Genomic DNA, 19182 nt, shown 5'->3' on the forward strand with positions numbered 1-19182 from the left:
ACAGAGTGAAAAGAGGAGCTGCAGCAATGTGCAGTACAACTAAAATATGGTGTTTTTTGATAATTAAACCATGTAAACCTATTCTGGTACAACCTCTAAATACAATTATGAACCTGAAAATGAGCAGAATATGGGCGCTTTAAGAGGCTTCATTCTTTGTCTATTTTTCACTTTATTGATTTGTAGTGTATGTCGTGGCCATTAGATGTGTCAAGAGAGGTTTCATTAAAGAAAATAAATAAATAAATGTTGAATTACTCTCTGTGTCTGTCTGTGTGTGCAGCGGAGTTGCATCGAGCCGGTCTAGAGCCTGAAGACACGGAGCAGGTCATCCACCACCTCCACAGAGAGCTTCTGGACGCCCAGGACTTAGCCAACACTGGCAAGCAGAGATGTCTGGAGCTACAAGGTAACCTACCTTTACACTATACTGGATAATTGAGGTGTAGACCATGAAAAAGCACTAGCATTGTATATTTTTACCATTTTACCTCTTCAAATTTCTCTTGAAACTCCTCAATCGCAGAAAATCCTCCACCAATATCCAAGAGTCTCATCTGGACTCCCAGCAAATTCTGAAAAAGATATCAGTCAGTCATATCAACAATCAAAATGTGAAACTGTTAGCAGCAGCCAGTTGTGGAAGAAGAACATCTTTTTTATTAAAGTGCTAATACCACACTGTGAAAAAAGTTCACTAGAAGTAAAGTTCTGCTTTCAAAAGCTTACTCAAGTAAAAGTATTATCAGCAACATTTACATTTACAATTTGCAGTTTTGCAGTATCATTTTCCCTGTCACTTTTTTACTGTTATTCATGATGTTTTAAGATTCATATTATTACTGTAATGTGCATTAATTTGACTCCTGTAGATGATTAATGTATTGCAACACAAATACAAAAGCTTGTAGTTTTCCTAGGGCTCAGTTCTGGGGCCCATGCAGTTTTCTTTATATTTGCTGCCATTGGGACTAATCATAAATGGATATAATATTGCACACCAGTTTTATTTCTCAGCTGCTCTGTCTCAATGCTATTAGGGACTGCATGAAACAATCCCACTAGATTTCACACACATGTTATTGGAGTTGTGACTACATCCTAGCTCCAATCAGGATGCACGTTGTGAGGACATTTAACCAAAACATTACTCCCATTGAACGTCATATGACATTGTACGAGATTAAGATGATGGCCAAATGTGTAGGAAATTGGAAAAATATTTAACAGGGGCACTGTCTAAAAATCGGGCTTCTACAAAATTTTGGTGGCAATTAGTGCATTAACTCGCTGTTTTTTTGTTTTTATTAAAATGCATGCAGTAATCACCACTGTGTGTGTGTGTGTGTGTGTGTGTGTGTGTGTGTGTGTGTGTGTGTGTGTGTGTGTGTGTGTGTGTGTGTGTGTGTGTGTGTGTGTGTGTGTGTGTGTGTTAGAGACAGAAATGGAAATTAAATGGGAAAAAAAGATGGCTTAATGTAGGATTAGGATACTGGCCCAAACCTTTTTTTTGCCTTTTGCCCCCTTAATTTTCTACGCTACTGTCTGTGTCTCTCTGTAGCTCTGCTGGAGGAGGAGAGGAGGAGTAACTCTCGGCAGACTGAAGAGTCGACCAAACAGATCCAGTTCCTGCAGAGTAAGTACACACACACACACACAACACACACACATATATACACACGCACACACTCACACACACACACACACACGCACACACGCACGCACACACGCACACACATACATACATAGACACGCACACACACACACTAGGGCTGCTCGATTATGGAAAAAAATATAATCACGATTATTTCGGTCAATATTGAAATCACGATAATTTAACACGATTACTCGTTGACTTCTGGAAAAGATGTTGCAGTTATTGAACTTAAAAAACAGTGGAAAAAGTTAAATAAATCAACAGTTAAAACACATACAACTGTGAAATTTGCCTTCATACTTTTCCTATTTAAACTTTATTTTTTCAGTTTGCTTGCAAGACTTAATGAACTAAATAATAGTTTTTCTCGATGATTCTGTTTTTGTGATCATTGGGAGCCGGAATCATGATCACGATTACATTTAGATTAATTGCAGAGCCCTAACATACACATATCATGTATGTGTCACAATCCCAGCTCACTTCCCTTTGTGTGTGTGTGTGTGTGTGTGTGTGTGTGTGTGTGTGTGTGTGTGTGTGTGTGTGTGTGTGTGTGTGTGTGTGTGTGTGTGTGTGTGTGTGTGTGTGTGTGTGTGTGTGTGTGTGTGTGTGTGTGTGTTTAGCTCAGCTTGGAAAGCTGCAGTCTGACATGGAGGCACTGAGGGAGCAGAGGGAGAGCACCATCTGCACCACCAGAGAGGAGCTCTACTGCGCCCAGGAGGAGGTTCGACTCCTATATTACACTCTGACTCCTCCCCAGGAACCCCAGGACGAGTAGCTGTGCTTAAGGGCACAGCTAATAGGGATCCTATAACAAACTGAACTAAAACTGACTCCCTTTTACTCCCTTCCCTTCCCTCTCGTCCCAACTCCCCTCTATCATCCTTGTGATTCCTCACAATGCCCTTTTGATTCCTCCCAGCTCCTTCTTACTTCCTCTGACTCCTCGTGATTCTCTTTGACTCCCTTCTGTCTCCTACGGACTCTTTCTGACTTTTCAGCTTTTTCCTCCCAACTCCTCGTTAAGGCCCATTCACGCTAGAAAAAGCAATCCGGCGATTCACTGCAGGGTTGTGCGGCAGTGTCACTTTAAAGGTCCCGTGACATGGAGCTCTTTGGATGCTTTTATATAGACCTTAGTGGTCCCCTAATACTGTATCTGAAGTCTCTTTTATATAGACCTTAGTGGTCCCCTAATACTGTATCTGAAGTCTCTTTTATATAGACCTTAGTGGTCCCCTAATACTGTATCTGAAGTCTCTTTTATATAGACCTTAGTGGTCCCCTAATACTGTATCTGAAGTCTCTTTTATATAGACCTTAGTGGTCCCCTAATACTGTATCTGAAGTCTCTTTTATATAGACCTTAGTGGTCCCCTAATACTGTATCTGAAGTCTCTTTTATATAGACCTTAGTGGTCCCCTAATACTGTATCTGAAGTCTCTTTTATATAGACCTTAGTGGTCCCCTAATACTGTATCTGAAGTCTCTTTTATATAGACCTTAGTGGTCCCCTAATACTGTATCTGAAGTCTCTTTTATATAGGCCTTAGTGGTCCCCTAATACTGTATCTGAAGTCTCTTTTATATAGACCTTAGTGGTCCCCTAATACTGTATCTGAAGTCTCTTTTATATAGGCCTTAGTGGTCCTCTAATACTGTATCTGAAGTCTCTTTTATATAGGCCTTAGTGGTCCTCTAATACTGTATCTGAAGTCTCTTTCCCCAAATTCAGACTTGGTGCAGAATTACAGCCACTAGAGCCAGTCCCACAATGAACTTTCCTTAGGATGTACCATTTCTGTGTCTGTAGCTATGGGCCTTTAACAAAGAGAGAAAGAAAAGGGACTGAGCGACTGTGCTTTGTTGTTGCAGGAAACAGTCAGCTGTTACACTAACTCCTGGGCAGTTCAGTGCTTGTGTTTAGTTTTTTTTACCCTCCTAGTGTGTTAAAACCTCCTTGTGGCAGCGATGTACGGGGCTCTCACACCGCCTCAAGACCGACTGATAAGTCTGACTGCTGGTTACGTGATTGGCCACTGCAGTGTGACGTCGGGTTGCATTTCTCCCCGTCTGTTGCTAGCAATGATGACGCAGTGATTACTGACGATTCTCTCCGACCAATCAGCAGTCTGCAGGTTTTCACGTCACCTTTTGGTATCGCCTCAGCTCGCTGGGAACCTCGACAGAGGTGGTACTACATAAAGTTCCTGTTAGCAGGTACCAGGGACTTTTTATCAGAATGGAAAACCAAAAAAGGCGAGCTGAGTCGAGCAGGTACCATGTAGGGCTGGGTACCGAACGTCGGTACTTTTAAGGTATCGAAAAAAATACTCCAATCCTATGAGTGTCGAAAAATTCTTTATCTTTCGGTGCGATAAGATTCTGAACGATACCCAGCCCTAGTACCATGTGGTGGAAAAACGCCACAAGTGAACTCTTGTATTAGTTTTCTGACTCCTTCTGGCTCTGTCTGACTCTCCCATCTTTTCTTTAACTCTACCTGACTCCCTGTTGCTCCCTCGTCTCTCCTGCTGACACCACTCTAACTCCTCCTGAAACCTAGGACTCCTCCCAACTGCCCTCTGATGCTACGTTTCCACGTGGCCGGCTATTTTCATAAACAGACATTTCAACCTCCCCGTTGTAAAAAATAACATCGTGCACAGCTGTCAGTTTTCAGGAAAGTGTTGGTTTACACGTACCAGCGTGTGTATATGCCGTCAATGCAGCCAAGAGCACGCCAGACCTGTAGGTGGCGGTGTAACGAGAAGCTCAAGCCCACGTTGGCCAATCAGAATCCAGAAAATAGCAACAACAGCAACGAATCGCTTCCTCTTTTTCTCTCTCTCTCGGCTGCCTAAACCTCCGTTTGTCTCACTTTACAGTACAGGCCAAAAGTTTGAACACACCTTCTCATTCAATGAGTTTCCTTTTTATTTTCATGACTATTTACATTGTAGATTCTCACTGAAGGCATCAAAACTATGAATGAACACATATGGAATTATGTACTTAACCAAAAAGTGTGAAATAACTGAAAACATGTCTTATATTTTAGATTCCTCAAAGTAGCCACCCTTTGCTTTTTTATTAATAAGGGAAAAAATTCCACTAATTAACCCCTGACAAAGCACACCTGTGAAGGTAAAACCATTTCAGGTGACTACCTCACGAAGCTCATTGAGAGAACACCAAGGGTTTGCAGAGTTATCAAAAAAGCAAAGGGTGGCTACTTTGAAGAATCTAAAATATAAGACATGTTTTCAGTTATTTCACACTTTTTTGTTAAGTACATAATTCCACATGTGTTCATTCATAGTTTTGATGCCTTCAGTGAGAATCTACAATGTAAATAGTCATGAAAATAAAAAGGAAACACATTGAATGAGAAGGTGTGTCCAAACTTTTGGCCTGTACTGTACGTGCAAACGAAGATTTCAAAAATCTCCACTCTGGCCGGAGTTTTTAGAAAGACTCGTTTTCAGAGGAGAATTCTCCGTTTGCGTGTAAACAAAGGACACAAACGAAGGGAAATGTCTCCTTTTGTAAAAATAACCATGTAGGTGGAAACAGGGTCTGATTCCCAGCACCTTTTTACTCTCTTATTCATCCTATCTGCCCTCTGACTGATCCTGGCACCTCTCTGACCCCTTAGGAGTCTCTTTGACTTCTTCTTGCAGAAACCAGACCCCCCCCCTCTTGTACGAACAGACTTTCTGTGTGTCAGTTTACAATAAAGTTTTACAACGTTACTGACAGACTTGTGGATTGTGTTTGTGCGGTCAGATTCTCGTCCTCCGGCACGCCATGGAGGCAGCCACGGCGGAGCGTGAGCGGGAGATCGCCGCCCTGCAGGCCGACCTGGGCAGCGTGCGGTCTGACCTGGAGCACTGGAGGGACACCGCGGCCAAGTACGAGGGAGAGATCAGCAGGCTGCAGGAGGCCTTCGCTCAGCAGCAACACCAGCAGAGCTCCACCAGCCAGCTGCAGGGTGAGCAAGAGAGTCCAAATGCCAACAATACTCTTTGTCTTCAGGGCTCCAGACTGCGACCAAATGGTCGCATTTTGCCACCAAAATTTGAGAGTATGCGACTGAATTTTACATCCAGTCGCACATGTGCGACCAGTAAATTTCCCCCCTTTTTTTTACACGTTAACCGTTGAAATTTCGGTACCTGAGAGCGCTTATCTCTCCTCTCTGAAAATTGACGGAGAGCAGAGCTCTGACACAAACACACACACACTCGCAGAGCTGCAGACGGTGCAAACTACGTCGGCTCTGCAGTTTTGTTGAAGTCACGGTGAGTCACGGAAACGCCGATAAAGCGGTTTCAAGTGTGGTTAGTTTTTCATAACTTGCAGCAAACGCAGACAGTGTTTGCTGTAAAGTGGTCGCGGTGCTGTTGATGTTACACTTCAATTCAATTCAATTCAATTTTATTTATAGTATCAAATCATAACATAAGTTATCTCGAGACACTTTACAGATAGAGTAGGTCTAGACCACACTCTATAATTTACAAAGCCCCAACAATTCCAACAATTCCAGTAATTCCCTCAAGAGCAAGCAGTGCGACAGTGGCGAGGAAAAACTCCCTCTTGGGAAGAAACCTCGGACAGACCCAGGCTCTTGGTAGGCGGTGTCTGACGAGCCGGTTGGGGGTGTGATGAACAGTGGCGATAGTAGTCACATTAATAATGGAACAGTGACTGGATGTAGATTTTAAATGCATGGACTTCCTCGGAGACAAGCAGGCGCAACAGTGGTTTCTCTGCCCTGGTGACTGACTGACAGGCTGAGGTTGTAAGGCAAGGCAACTTTATTTCTACAGCAGCTTTCACCTTTCAGCAACAAGGCAATTCAAAGTGCGTTACATGAAACATTAAAGAGCAGTTAAAAACGGTCATGATGAAAATAAAACGGGCTAAAAAATAATATACAAATACAAGAATAAACAAAAAATATATATATATATATATATTTATATATATATATATATATATATATATATATGCGCGATGGGGCTGTCAGTTTACCTTCTATGTTGCATCTTCAAAAGTGACACTGAATTTGAAACAGCACATTGTAATTTCTGCATCTATTATCAAAGTATTTATTAGTAATAAAGTGGAAATTAGTATAAATGTGAATATTTGGTTAGCATGTTGATTTACGGTGTGTGCCCCTAAATTTTCTGGTTGTGGCCCTAAAATTTTCAGTTGGGGGCCACTGTGCTCCTAGTGAAGAAAGTTAGTCTGGAGCCCTGGTTTTTTTTTTTTTAAATAAACACAGAGATATTAATTACAACTATATTCCCTCTTCTCTTCAGCGGAGTGTGTTACGTTGCAGCAGCGGTGTGTGTGTTTGCAGCAGGACTGTGATGGCCTGAGAGGTGAACGGAAAGCTCTTACGGACAAACTGCACCGCCTGGAGACTGAGCTGAGCAGGTACACACCAGCACGCACATTTTAAATGCTTTATTTGAATCCATCAGGTATACACAATGTTTCACATTTGTTAACACAAATTTAAATACTCCAGTTAAAAATAAAATAGAAAATGGAGTTTAATAAATGCTAAACTCCAGTTGACAGAATTAAAAAGATTTCAGGGAATTGCTGTAAAAATGAAATATAAATATTATGTAGTAGATAACAATAGGTGAATTAAACATATTGTACTTCAAACTAAAACTCTATATTAGAAAGTAGAGGTGTTGAAATTAATTAATTAAATAATCGATGCATGGAATCGTGGACCTGGACGATGCTGCATCGATAATCGGCCGGCTCATAATCAATTATTTTGGTTTACAATTTAATGTAGGTCTAACGACATTTCTGTTTACATATTCTGGTATGTTTTGCACATTCAGGAGGTGCCATGTGCTCAGTGCTGTATAGTTTCATGTATCTGTAATTTATTTAGCATCAGAGCACTGCAGGATGTTTGGTTTTTGAAGCTTGAAAAGCTCTGAATTAAATATCCTACATGGCTTTAATAGAAACATGTATTTGACGCATCGAGATATCAAATTGAATTGCTGACATGATAATCGTAATCAAATTGGGAGATCAGTGAAGATTCACACCTCTATTAGAGTGCCCAAACTCGTAACTGAATCTAAAGTTGAGGATCGACCCGGGACACGTGGGGAATGCGTGTCAAACTGTGTGAGGGTGGGCGTTAAAACTGGAGCTATAAGTCTCTGACAGCCGTTATCGAGTTGATGAATTCTGACTCAGGACAGCTGACAGGAAGTCCACAGGTCCTGACAGGCTGAAAGTTTGGATTCAGCGTTAAAAGAAGGACTGAGGACAAGAAGGACTGGAGGAAATGTGGGGTCCAGCTGATTCAGGCAGAGCTGGACGAAGAGGGACCGACACATGACTGACAGCTGACTGAACCAGACCGAACAGTCAGCAGGTTTAACCGACTGCAGCTCTGTGCTGTGTCTGTTCTCCATGGAGAGAAAACACCTGCACGGCATGTTCTCATCGAAGCCGAGAGCTCAGCAGGATTTTATCTGAGCTTCAGCTCTGTTTATTTTCAAATAAACTGCAGGTGCCATCGGCAGCACTTCTCATGAATATCTGAAATGCACCACTCCGGTGAAACTGCAGATGTCAGCTGCAGCTCGCTGTCCCGTCCCTGAACTGTTGAGATCCACAACCTACAACTACCTACCTACAACATGTGGCTGTGGCTCAGGAGGGAGAGTGGGCGAGAGTGGCCTTTAACCACAAGGTGGACGGTTCGATCCCCGGCATCCCACTTTCCACATGTTAAAGTGTCCCTGAGCTCAACACTGAACCACCCCAAGTTGTTCCCCAGGCACTTTAAAGCAGCCCACTGCCCCTAATGCTTAGGATTAGATTGGAGTCTTTTGTGTGTACGTATTTCCTAAATGTCTTTAAATGATCATTTGGAGATTAAGCCGAATTCAACAATGTCTCAGCAGAAAGGTGAATTTAGTGAAAAATTCACCTTTTAGCATCTCAAACAAAAGCTGTTTCCCAACTGTTGCCCAACACAAACATGTTGCAGTGTTGCCTCATTCAGGCACATGCAGTGAATGCAAATGCTGCTAACCAAAATAATATTAGGATAGGTTACACTTTACTTGAAGGTATCTACATAAGAGTGACATGACACAGTCATGAACGTGTCCTAAACATTATAAACAAGTCATGAACGTTTATGACTTAACGCTTCTGGCATTAAGTGTAACACTCATTCAGTTGTATCGGCTAATCGATTAGTTTATTTAATCGACAGATCTGTAAATCTGAGTTTCTCCACAAAGAGTCGTGCAAAAGCACCACTTTAATTCTTGTGTTTACCAGAGATGTGCTCGTATGTTTCTTGAAATAAGTCATTCAGCATGAAAACAGCATCAAACATGACTAATGGAGTAAAGAAATCTAAGTTGACTAAGACCAAAATGACCAATTAGTCGACTAATCGACTAAGAGGGAGCAGCCCTACAGTCTGTTTTTTGTTTGAGTTCATGTGTCATGACAGTGTCATGTGTTCGTGACCGTGTCATGTCAGTCTTATGTAGATACCTTCAAGTAAAGTGTTACCTTAGGATATTGTTATGGAGGCAGGCCACCCCACCTAAAATAAAAATAAATACCTTCTGCCCTAATGTCAGAAGGGGCGATTGTATTTTTATGAAATGTAACATATACCTTTTTATAGGTAAAATAGCAGAGGTTGTTTAACGCACAGCAAAGGCCTCAGATTCAATGAGTCAGGCAACGGTTTATGCCTAAATTAATCACAATATATATGTATCAGTGGTTGATGATTGATTTATCGTCGTACATTTGCTCTCCTGGTAATAAATCAGAGCAGCACGATGCAATGTTGGGGGCAAAAGAACCAGTTTTTAGAAGTTGGGATAAGTAGGGCTCAATCGGTCCCAATCAGGAGACTTGACCAAAACCACTTGTTTGTGTGCAGCACCAGGGAGCAGAGTCTGGTTCTCAGCAGCAGTCTGGAGTCCCTGGAGAAGAGGGAGGAGGTTCTGCAGGACAAACTGGGTTCTCTGGAGAATCAACACCTGCAGGATGCAAGCAAGCTGAAGAGCCAGCTGGACCAGTCGCAGGCCCACACACACACACTGCAGAGAGAGGTACACACACACACACACTGTACAGAGAGGTACACACACACACTGCAGAGAGAGGTACACAAACACACACACACTGCAGAGAGAGACACACACACTGCAGAGAGGGGTACACACACACACACTGCAGAGAGAGACACACACACACAAACACACACACTCCAGAGAGAGGTACACACACACACTGCAGAGAGAGGGACACACACACACACTGCAGAGAGAGAGACACACACACACACACACACACACACACACACACACACTGCAGAGAGAGGTACACACACACTGCAGAGAGAGAGAGAGAGAGAGAGAGACATACACACACACACTGCAGAGAGACACACACACACTGCAGAGAGAGAGAGACACACACACACACACACACACTGCAGAGAGACACACACACACTGCAGAGAGAGAGAGACACACACACACACACACACACACACTGCAGAGAGAGGTATAAACACACACACACACTGCAGAGAGAGGTATAAACACACACACACACACATTGCAGAGAGAGACACACACACACTGCAGAGAGAGAGACACACACACACTGCAGAGAGAGGTACACACAAACACACACACACACACACACACTGCAGAGAGAGACACACACACTGCAGAGAGAGACACACACACACACTGCAGAGAGAGGCACACACACACACACACACTGCAGAGAGGTACACACACACACACACTGCAGAGAGACCAACACACACACTGCAGAGAGAGGCACACACACACTGCAGAGAGAGAGACACACCGCACACACACACACACTGCAGAGAGAGAGACACACACACTGCAGAGAGAGAGAGACATGCACACACACACACACACACACAGAGATAAAAACACTGCAGAGACAACAACACACAGAACACACCACACTGCAGAGAGAGAGACACACACTACACACAATCGCAGAGAGAGTACACACACACACTTGCAGAAGAGAGAGCAACACACAATGCAGAGAGAGGTACACACACACACTGCAGAGAGAGAGAGACACACACACTGCAGAGAGAGGTACACACACACACACTGCAGAGCATACCTGTCAAGTTTTGGATTTGAAAATAAGGGACATTTTCCGGCGCTCCAGTATCCCTTACATTTTAAGACCGGTGCACAAGAAAGCTAAAATCTCCACTTGATGCAGAATGCAGAATTTCTAACATTGCTTGTCTTTACATTTACATTTTATTTTCATTCCACACATTCTTTTCATTTCATATTGCTTTTCTTTTACAGTTTTTCTTTTCATTTCACATAACTTTTGTTTACTAAGCCTAAAAAATGTGTTGCAGACTTTGCCTTCTTTAAGACTGTTGTGGAAGGAGTGTATTAGTGGGCGGGGCCAGAGTGGTTCATTTTACATGAGAGTAGAGCGCAGACAGTTCTGTTGTCTAACCATCCTATTCTCTGGAACAATCTTTTGCTAAACACCCTTTCTGATCTTGCATTGCTCTGGGGAATGCATAGTAAAGCCTTCATACGTTTTGGCAGCTCACTGAACCTCATGTCCTTTCCTACCAGGCCCCAGAATCTGTCGATTCTGTCTTCTCGGGGGAGTTGCTTACTATCTGTCACCTGATAGTCAGTCAGTGAATTCCTCTCTCATCTTATCAACTGAAGGAACAGGGCCCCGAGCCTTTCCACTGTAAAGTAAACAAGTGTTTGACTGAACATTGCAGATCTAAACAATCCCTTACTGTCGTAGCGTCCATCATAAGTCTCTGTTTTTTTATTTTATTTATTTATTTCCGCGTTGTCACTCATCATCTGACCTCACACACTGACCTCGCGACAACTGCCACCTACAGCACCTGTAGCAGGCTGCTGCAGGTGGCAGCTATCGCCAGGCTAGTGGCTAGTGACAGAGCTCAGATTGGGAATGTTTTTTGTTTTTTTTTTACTCGGCCCGGGCCCGGGGTATTATTATTTTTTTAATAACGCAGGTTAAAATACGGGAGATTTACGGGAAAATGGCAGAAAAGAAGGGTAAAATACGGGACTTTCCGGCCAAAACGGGATACTTGACAGGTATGCTGCAGAGAGAGGTAACACACACACACACACACACACACACACACACACACACACACACACACACACACGCTGCACTCTCGAGGAATTGTCGAATACGCCCCAGTGAATATTGAATTTTATTTTTGCTTGACGTGCCCGGTCAGTGTAACGCTTATCAGTTAAATTTTCTAAGCACAAACGGACATTTGGAATAACAGAAAAATGGGTTAAAATATCGAATTTTTCATTTTTCATTTTTTCCACCTTGACAAATAAAAAAAAAATTGATCTTTAAACAGTTTTTCCAATTTTCTGTTTTTTATTCAGAGTATCAGAAATTTAGAAAATTACAAATTTGCGTCCGGGCTCCAATTATTCAATAATACTGCCATGGTGTTCTCTTCCTCTTTCTGCCTAGCTAAGCCCTGCCCCCCCACTCAAAAGCATCAGTTGCACCTCTGACCCCAAAGTCTATCAGTTTGGGGTGTTTTTTGGTCCATATGTAGTTAATGAGCTGCATATTCCACAAAGTAGAGGGAGAGAATACCATGGCAGTATTGAATAATTGGAGCCCAGACGCAATTTAGTAATTTTCTAAATTTCTGATCCTCTGAATAAAAAACTGAAAATTGGAAAAACTGTTTAAAGATCAAATTTTTTAATTTGTTGAGTTGGAAAACAATGAAAAACTGGATATTTTAACCCATTTTTCTGTTTTTCCAAATGTCCGTTTGTGTTAAGAAAATTGAACTGATAAGCGTCACACGGACCATGCCCATCCCTAGTACACACACACACACACACACACACACACACACACACACACACTGCAGAGAGAGGTACACAATCCCTTGAAGTTGTCACTTCTTTATGGATATTTATAGAAATAAAATGTGATATAGACATTGTGTGTGTGTGTGTGTGTGTGTGTGTGTGTGTGTGTGTGTGTGTGTGTGTGTGTGTGTGTGTGTGTAGTATGAGGAGACACAGTCCCAGCTATTGGACCTCCGTCAGCACTATGAGAGAACAGAGAAGGAGAAGCTGAAAATCCACGAGGAGCTGGAGCAGTGCAGGAGCAGCCTGAAGCTGCTGCAGGACAAGACCAGCTCCGTAAGTACAAACACACACATACACTTCCTTTTAATAATACCAAAGACCATAACTATTTGGGTTTTAACCTTTTATTCTTGTGTTCACTTAGCTTTGAATCCAGATGTTTTCATTAGGTTTTTTTCCACAGTTTTCTTTTTATTTATTTATTTATTTTTTGCTTAAAGGTGCAATATGTAATACTGACAGCTAGTGTTTAAAATAGTTACTGCAGTACAAATTCAAAATACCGCCCCCTAATCCCAACAACAACAACGTTGCTGGACGATTGTCTCACATAGCCAGACATTACTCCACAGCACAGCAGAGTAGCTAACGTTAGATGCTAGTCTCACATAGTCAGACATTACTCCACAGCACAGCGGAGTAGCTAACGTTAGATGCTAGTCTCACATAGCCAGACATTACTCCACAGCACAGCGGAGTAGCTAACGTTAGATGCTAGTCTCACATAGCCAGACATTACTCCACAGCACAGCAGAGTAGCTAACGTTAGATGCTAGTCTCACATAGCCAGACATTACTCAACAGCACAGCAGAGTAGCTAACGTTAGATGCTAGTCTCACATAGCCAGACATTACTCCACAGCACAGCTATAATTAATCCAAAAAAAAAAAAACAGCACAGGAGTAGCTAACGTTAGATGCTAGTCTCACATAGCCAGACATTACTTCACAGCACAGCAGAGTAGCTAACGTTAGATGCTAGTCTCACATAGCCAGACATTACTCCACAGCACAGCAGAGTAGCTAACGTTAGATGCTAGTCTCACATAGCCAGACATTACCCACAGCACAGCAGAGTAGCTAACGTTAGATGCTAGTCTCACATAGCTGACATTACTCCACACACACCAAATTAATTTTAAAAAAAATTACTCCACAGCACAGCGGAGTAGCTAACGTTAGATGCTAGTCTCACATAGCCAGACATTACTCCACAGCACAGCGGAGTAGCTAACGTTAGATGCTAGTCTCACATAGCCAGACATTACTCCACAGCACAGCGGAGTAGCTAACGTTAGATGCTAGTCTCACATAGCCAGACATTACTTAGATGCTGGCTATATTGACAGCCATAGAAGCCCATGTTCATGCAGAGCTCTGTATGCGACTGACAGACACACTTTTTTGGCTTAGAATTACAATACGAAATGGTAAAAATACCACTACCATGCTGACTGAACACACTTCATTGGCTTAGAATTACGGCAACAATCGCTAAACGCACTGCAAACTCACAGTCCTGTCTTCCCGATTTACAGCCCCCCTCTCGTGGCTTAAAATAACTCATCGTTGTCGGCTCCGGCCGCTGAACTACACTTTGACTGGTCCTCCGGTAACGTTAGCAGGGTTAGCATGGCGGCGTTAGCCAGGACTAGCCATGACCAGTCGGGATCACTTTACTGGCTTTGTCTGTTTGTTTTTGCGAGTAACCAACTTGAGTACTCTATATAATTCAGTGTGAGTACACAAATGTTGAAATGACATAAAATGGAGGAGGAAATAAGTAAGGGTGTGACGAGATCTCGCGTGACGAGATTTCTCGTCGAGGTGAAAAGAGTGAAAGAGTGACAGACAAGACGAACACAATATGTAAACATTGTAAGAAAGAAATGCCGTACTAGTAGTTAGTAGAGAGCTGTGTTGGTGCTGTAAGTGTTTTTGCATAGTGCTCGTGTTAGCCGCGGTATACGGCATTTCTTTCTTACAATATTTACATATTGTGTTCGTCTTGTCTGTCACTCTTTCGCCGTTTATTATTTCCGCAGGAAAACCAAAATGTTGCCACACAAATGATTTAAAAGTGGCAGGGGGATCTTCAATAGTAATTCCACGCTGACATCACATCGCCTCACGAGACAACTTTTCACCTCGACGAGAAATCTCGTCTCGTTCTCATGAACCCAATCGTCGATGTGTCTCTGCCTCGTGGAGTAACGTGCCTCACACACCCCTAGCTTGTAACCTTGGTTCTCTGAGTAAAGACTATTTTTCCCAGTCATATTTCTTAACTGAAGTTTTCTTTAAATTAGTGTTAAAATCGCGTCTCGCTCTCGTGACCCCAATCTCGTGTCTCGTCTTGTCTCGTGAGCGAGTGTCTCGTCACACCCCTAGAAATAAGCCAGCTCTGCGTCCTTTTGGGCTCTAAGCTGTCTCCATCTTTCAAGTACATCTCCAGTATTTACCCAGACGGGTTTGTCAAACTGGGTTGATACCAACACACAGGCCAAAACACACACACACACACACACACACACACACACACAGACAGGTCAAAACAGACATTACGTCATGGAACGAAAATTTCAAAAAGAGAAAATACTGGCATTAGCATTGTTGTCAAAAAATATAGTATTTCAACTTAGCATGTTTCCTTAATATCTGATGACATTGGGGTCATTTTTGGATTTGTTATAGAAAATGTATTACATATTGGACCTTTAAAGATGAATGCAGGAGAAGTACCAGACTTGCTCATGGACTCTAACCCACCCAGCACTTCCAGTTCACAGTCTCCTTCCTCACTTCTTACTTGCTAACTTTGGACCCCAAAATGTCTCTCCAATCTGGAATCAGACCTCCAGTCCTGGTAGAGGACTTATAACAACCTCTGTGGTGGACGTGAATACAAGCAGATGGAGTGAATTACTGAATATGTATGATAAGAAATCATCACACATCATCGTCTCTCCTGCCTTTCCATCCTGAGCTGATCAGTAACAGCTGTTAGTTTGTGAAATCTCCAGGAAACCCAAAATCAGAAGATGACAGCCTCCTCCTCCTCTGTTACCCTTCTTCCTCTTCTCTCTCTCATCTACCTGTCTTCAGCTCTTCTTACTCTTCAGTCTTTTGCTGACGTGACGGTAGATGTTTGTCTTGTTCCTCAGGTTTTTGTTTTTCAGAATAAAAGTCCTGATTCGGATTCACAGGACTAGATCAGCACACCAGGGATGCACCGAATACCAAATATCTGATTCAGCTGAATATTGAGTAGCAAATCGCGCATTAGTAGCCTGGTGAGAGCGTCCTGATCTGGCGAGCTCCAGTTTTCCACTCGCAGACCAGTCTGGCATCTTGAGATAGAGAAGATTTGGAGCCGTTCGCCAAACAACCGACCAATCAGCGCTGGTTTTGAGGCGGGTTTAGGTGTGGCGCAACGAGAAGCGACTGTTCGGTCTAAACAACGTGGCGGCTTCCACGGAGGAGATGAGCGTAGCTATCGCAGCAAGTTTCATCTGAATTAGAAAGTATTCCTTCATTGGAAGAAGAGTAAAAAAAAAACAGCACTGGAGGCTTTTCTGCTCTTCTCCCGAACTGGTTTTGGCAAGAGGTTTGATCTGATTGGTTGATTTGGCCCGTCTATCACCAACTATAGGTGGTGATAGACAGGTGGTTTATCCAATCAGATAACCACGATTTTCGCTCCCCTTCCCAAAGTTCTCCAACGGAAAGTTCCCAGTTGGATATGCCGAGCAGATGGGAAGCGATCCATCTGGTGGAGTCAGGTTACCGAATCCAGGGTTCGGATTCGGCTGAATATTTGGGCTTTTTTGATGGGGTTGGGAATTTTTCCGACCTGTCCCGCGGCGGCAAGGACCCCAAACAACCACACAGCGTCACCACTGCCAAAAACACCTGCGCGTGAAACATCCGAAAGAATACGAGTTGTGCACGAAGGAATCTCCAGACAGCAGCCAGAATGCAGCAACTTCAGGTACGGCAAAGGAAGGACAGTCCCTGCTAAAAACTGGTGTTAACCAGACAGCGCCTGTCCCGGGCTGTCAGCTGTTCTCTCGGTAGAGGAGTCTCCCTACAGCGGTTACACTGGTTAGCGAAAATTTGCCGAACAAAATTGTCACTCGTCTGGCGATAGCGATGTGCTTTCCTACGATGTGATATCACTACAATGCAGACGCAATGTAGTGATATCCCGGCAGTTGTGGTCTTGACCGGTCTTGAAATAAAATCCTGAGTCCTCTTTATCCGAGACCAAGACAAGACCTAGTAAATATGTGGTCGATACTGAGACCGAGACCTTCAAAAAGTGGTCTTGAGACCGATCTTAAGACCAAGACCTATCTCGAGTTCTCCACCACTGCACTGCAGAGCATCAAATAATCACAAAGAGCGTGTGAATTCAATATTAAGTTGTTGCATTTAACTATTTTAGAGGCTGTGCACGTTGTTTACATCATTAATGTGTTCACTGTGTTAATGGACTGAGTGTGGGAGGAGGATTCGGTATTCGGTTTCAGCAGAAACCAGTGGATTCGGTATTCAGCCGAACCCCAAAAATCTGGATTCGGTGCATCCCTAGTTTTAACAGATTTTTCAAAAAGATATTTCCTGATATTACAACTTTGGTCTTATTTTCATAGAGTTATCCATCATTTCTTCCTGCTCATTCTATGCAGTCAACAGAGTCAATAGCTGAGATCTGGGAACTAGGACGATCAGGCGGTTTAGAAACAAACTTATTTGGGTCATAATTTTACCATTCACCTTTCAAAGTGCACTTTGTAAACATTTACATACAGTTCACACCCACTTCCTGCTTCAATTTTGACCTACCTTACCAACTGTAGTTGTGTGAGGAATTATTAGCAGGATTATTCTGGTGTGCCCACTTTCAGGTGGTATTTAATCAGACTCTGTACAGTGGAGACACAAAAGGCTTTATGCAACGTTTGTCACATATGCTGTGGTGGATCCCAACACCTAACAACAGACTTTGATGTGTAAATTGGTGGATTTCCCCTTTTTTAAAAAGCTACCAGTGTAGTTTTTGGTAAAAAGCAAAGTTTGTCATTCGCCACCGGTCAGTCCCTCCAGAAAAACGTGATTATGCGATCGCATAATTCAACGCATAATCAGCCAAAGTCCGTATCTTTAAGCGGGGGCTGCATTTTTGTTGCAGAAAAGTCACACATACAGTACAGGCCAAAAGTTTGGACACACCTTCTCATTCAATGTGTTTCCTTTTTATTTTCATGACTATTTACATTGTAGATTCTCACTGAAGGCATCAAAACTATGAATGAACACATATGGAATTATGTACTTAACAAAAAAGTGTGAAATAACTGAAAACATGTCTTATATTTTAGATTCTTCAAAGTAGCCACCCTTTGCTTTTTATTAATAAGGGAAAAACTTCCACTAATGAACCCTGACAAAGCACACCTGTGAAGGTAAAACCATTTCAGGTGACTACCTCATGAAGCTCATTGAGAGAACACCAAGGGTTTGCAGAGTTATCAAAAAAAGCAAAGGGCGGCTACTTTGAGGAATCTAAAATATAAGACATGTTTTCAGTTATTTCACACTTTTTTGTTAAGTACATAATTCCATATGTGTTCATTCATAGTTTTGATGCCTTCAGTGAGAATCTACAATGTAAATAGTCATGAAAATAAAGAAACGCATTGAATGAGAAGGTGTGTCCTAACTTTTGGCCTGTACTGTATGTTAGAGAGTTGAAAAATGTTGCGTTTACTTCACACACAAGAGAAGCAGGGTGTTGGGAGAATCACTGTTTTTTCTCTTTTTCATCAAACTGCAGTTTTTGCAAATTCCCGTAATTTCATCGCATAAAATTGCATAAATATCCTGCATATTCCATCGCATTTTTTTAAGAAAACGTGCCGCATAATCAAGGATTTTTGCCCACATCAATCACAGAAAAACCTTTTTCTGGAAGGGCTGACTGGTGTGTGATAAGTACAATATGATGAGCACTGATAGAAATGATGAATGGAACTGTGAAAGTAGGACTCAAGTTAAAAATAACCTTTTATTTCATTATATTTTTTTTGTCCGTTCTTTATCTGCACCAGGCACAACATGTCATGTATCGGCACGTGTTTTATTTTAGCATTTATTTTATTATATAAACCTGTCGAACATTATTTGGTTTTTAAAACTGAACATCCGATCAGATTCCAAACAGTTCACTCTGGCCTTTTAAAAGTCAAGTGGACTGTTGTTACTGTCAGCCAGTTTATCTGAGTGCTAACGAGATGTTCTGGTGCAGACCGTTAATCCAACCGGAACATGTTTCCCTCTTTAAAGAGCCTGGTGACGGATGGACCTTCTTCTGTGGTGTTTGAATGTCGCTGTTGGATGTGTAGAAGTGGCGGTGTGGCTTTGTTGAACCGGCCGACTCGAAATAAACCTGCTTTCCTACAACTCTCCTCTCCCTCTCTCTCTCTCTCTCCCTCTCT

The 19182-nt window shown here is 42.5% G+C and overlaps 1 protein-coding gene across 4 annotated transcripts in view; it reads left to right on the plus strand.

Annotated features, from left to right (window-relative positions):
* The window catches only part of slmapa (sarcolemma associated protein a), a 79200-nt gene that overhangs the window by 50952 nt on the left and 9066 nt on the right, over positions 1 to 19182 (plus strand). For all 4 annotated transcript variants that reach the window (XM_039798313.1, XM_039798316.1, XM_039798317.1 and 1 more), the window contains 7 exons: positions 284 to 409; positions 1562 to 1636; positions 2281 to 2381; positions 5448 to 5652; positions 6992 to 7109; positions 9631 to 9802; positions 12821 to 12955. In XM_039798313.1, coding sequence (XP_039654247.1) covers positions 284 to 409; positions 1562 to 1636; positions 2281 to 2381; positions 5448 to 5652; positions 6992 to 7109; positions 9631 to 9802; positions 12821 to 12955 — 932 coding nt within the window. The remainder of the gene's footprint in view (positions 1 to 283; positions 410 to 1561; positions 1637 to 2280; positions 2382 to 5447; positions 5653 to 6991; positions 7110 to 9630; positions 9803 to 12820; positions 12956 to 19182) is intronic.

The sequence above is a fragment of the Perca fluviatilis genome, chromosome 4 (genome assembly GCF_010015445.1).
Source record: "Perca fluviatilis chromosome 4, GENO_Pfluv_1.0, whole genome shotgun sequence".
Classification (NCBI taxonomy): domain Eukaryota; kingdom Metazoa; phylum Chordata; class Actinopteri; order Perciformes; family Percidae; genus Perca; species Perca fluviatilis.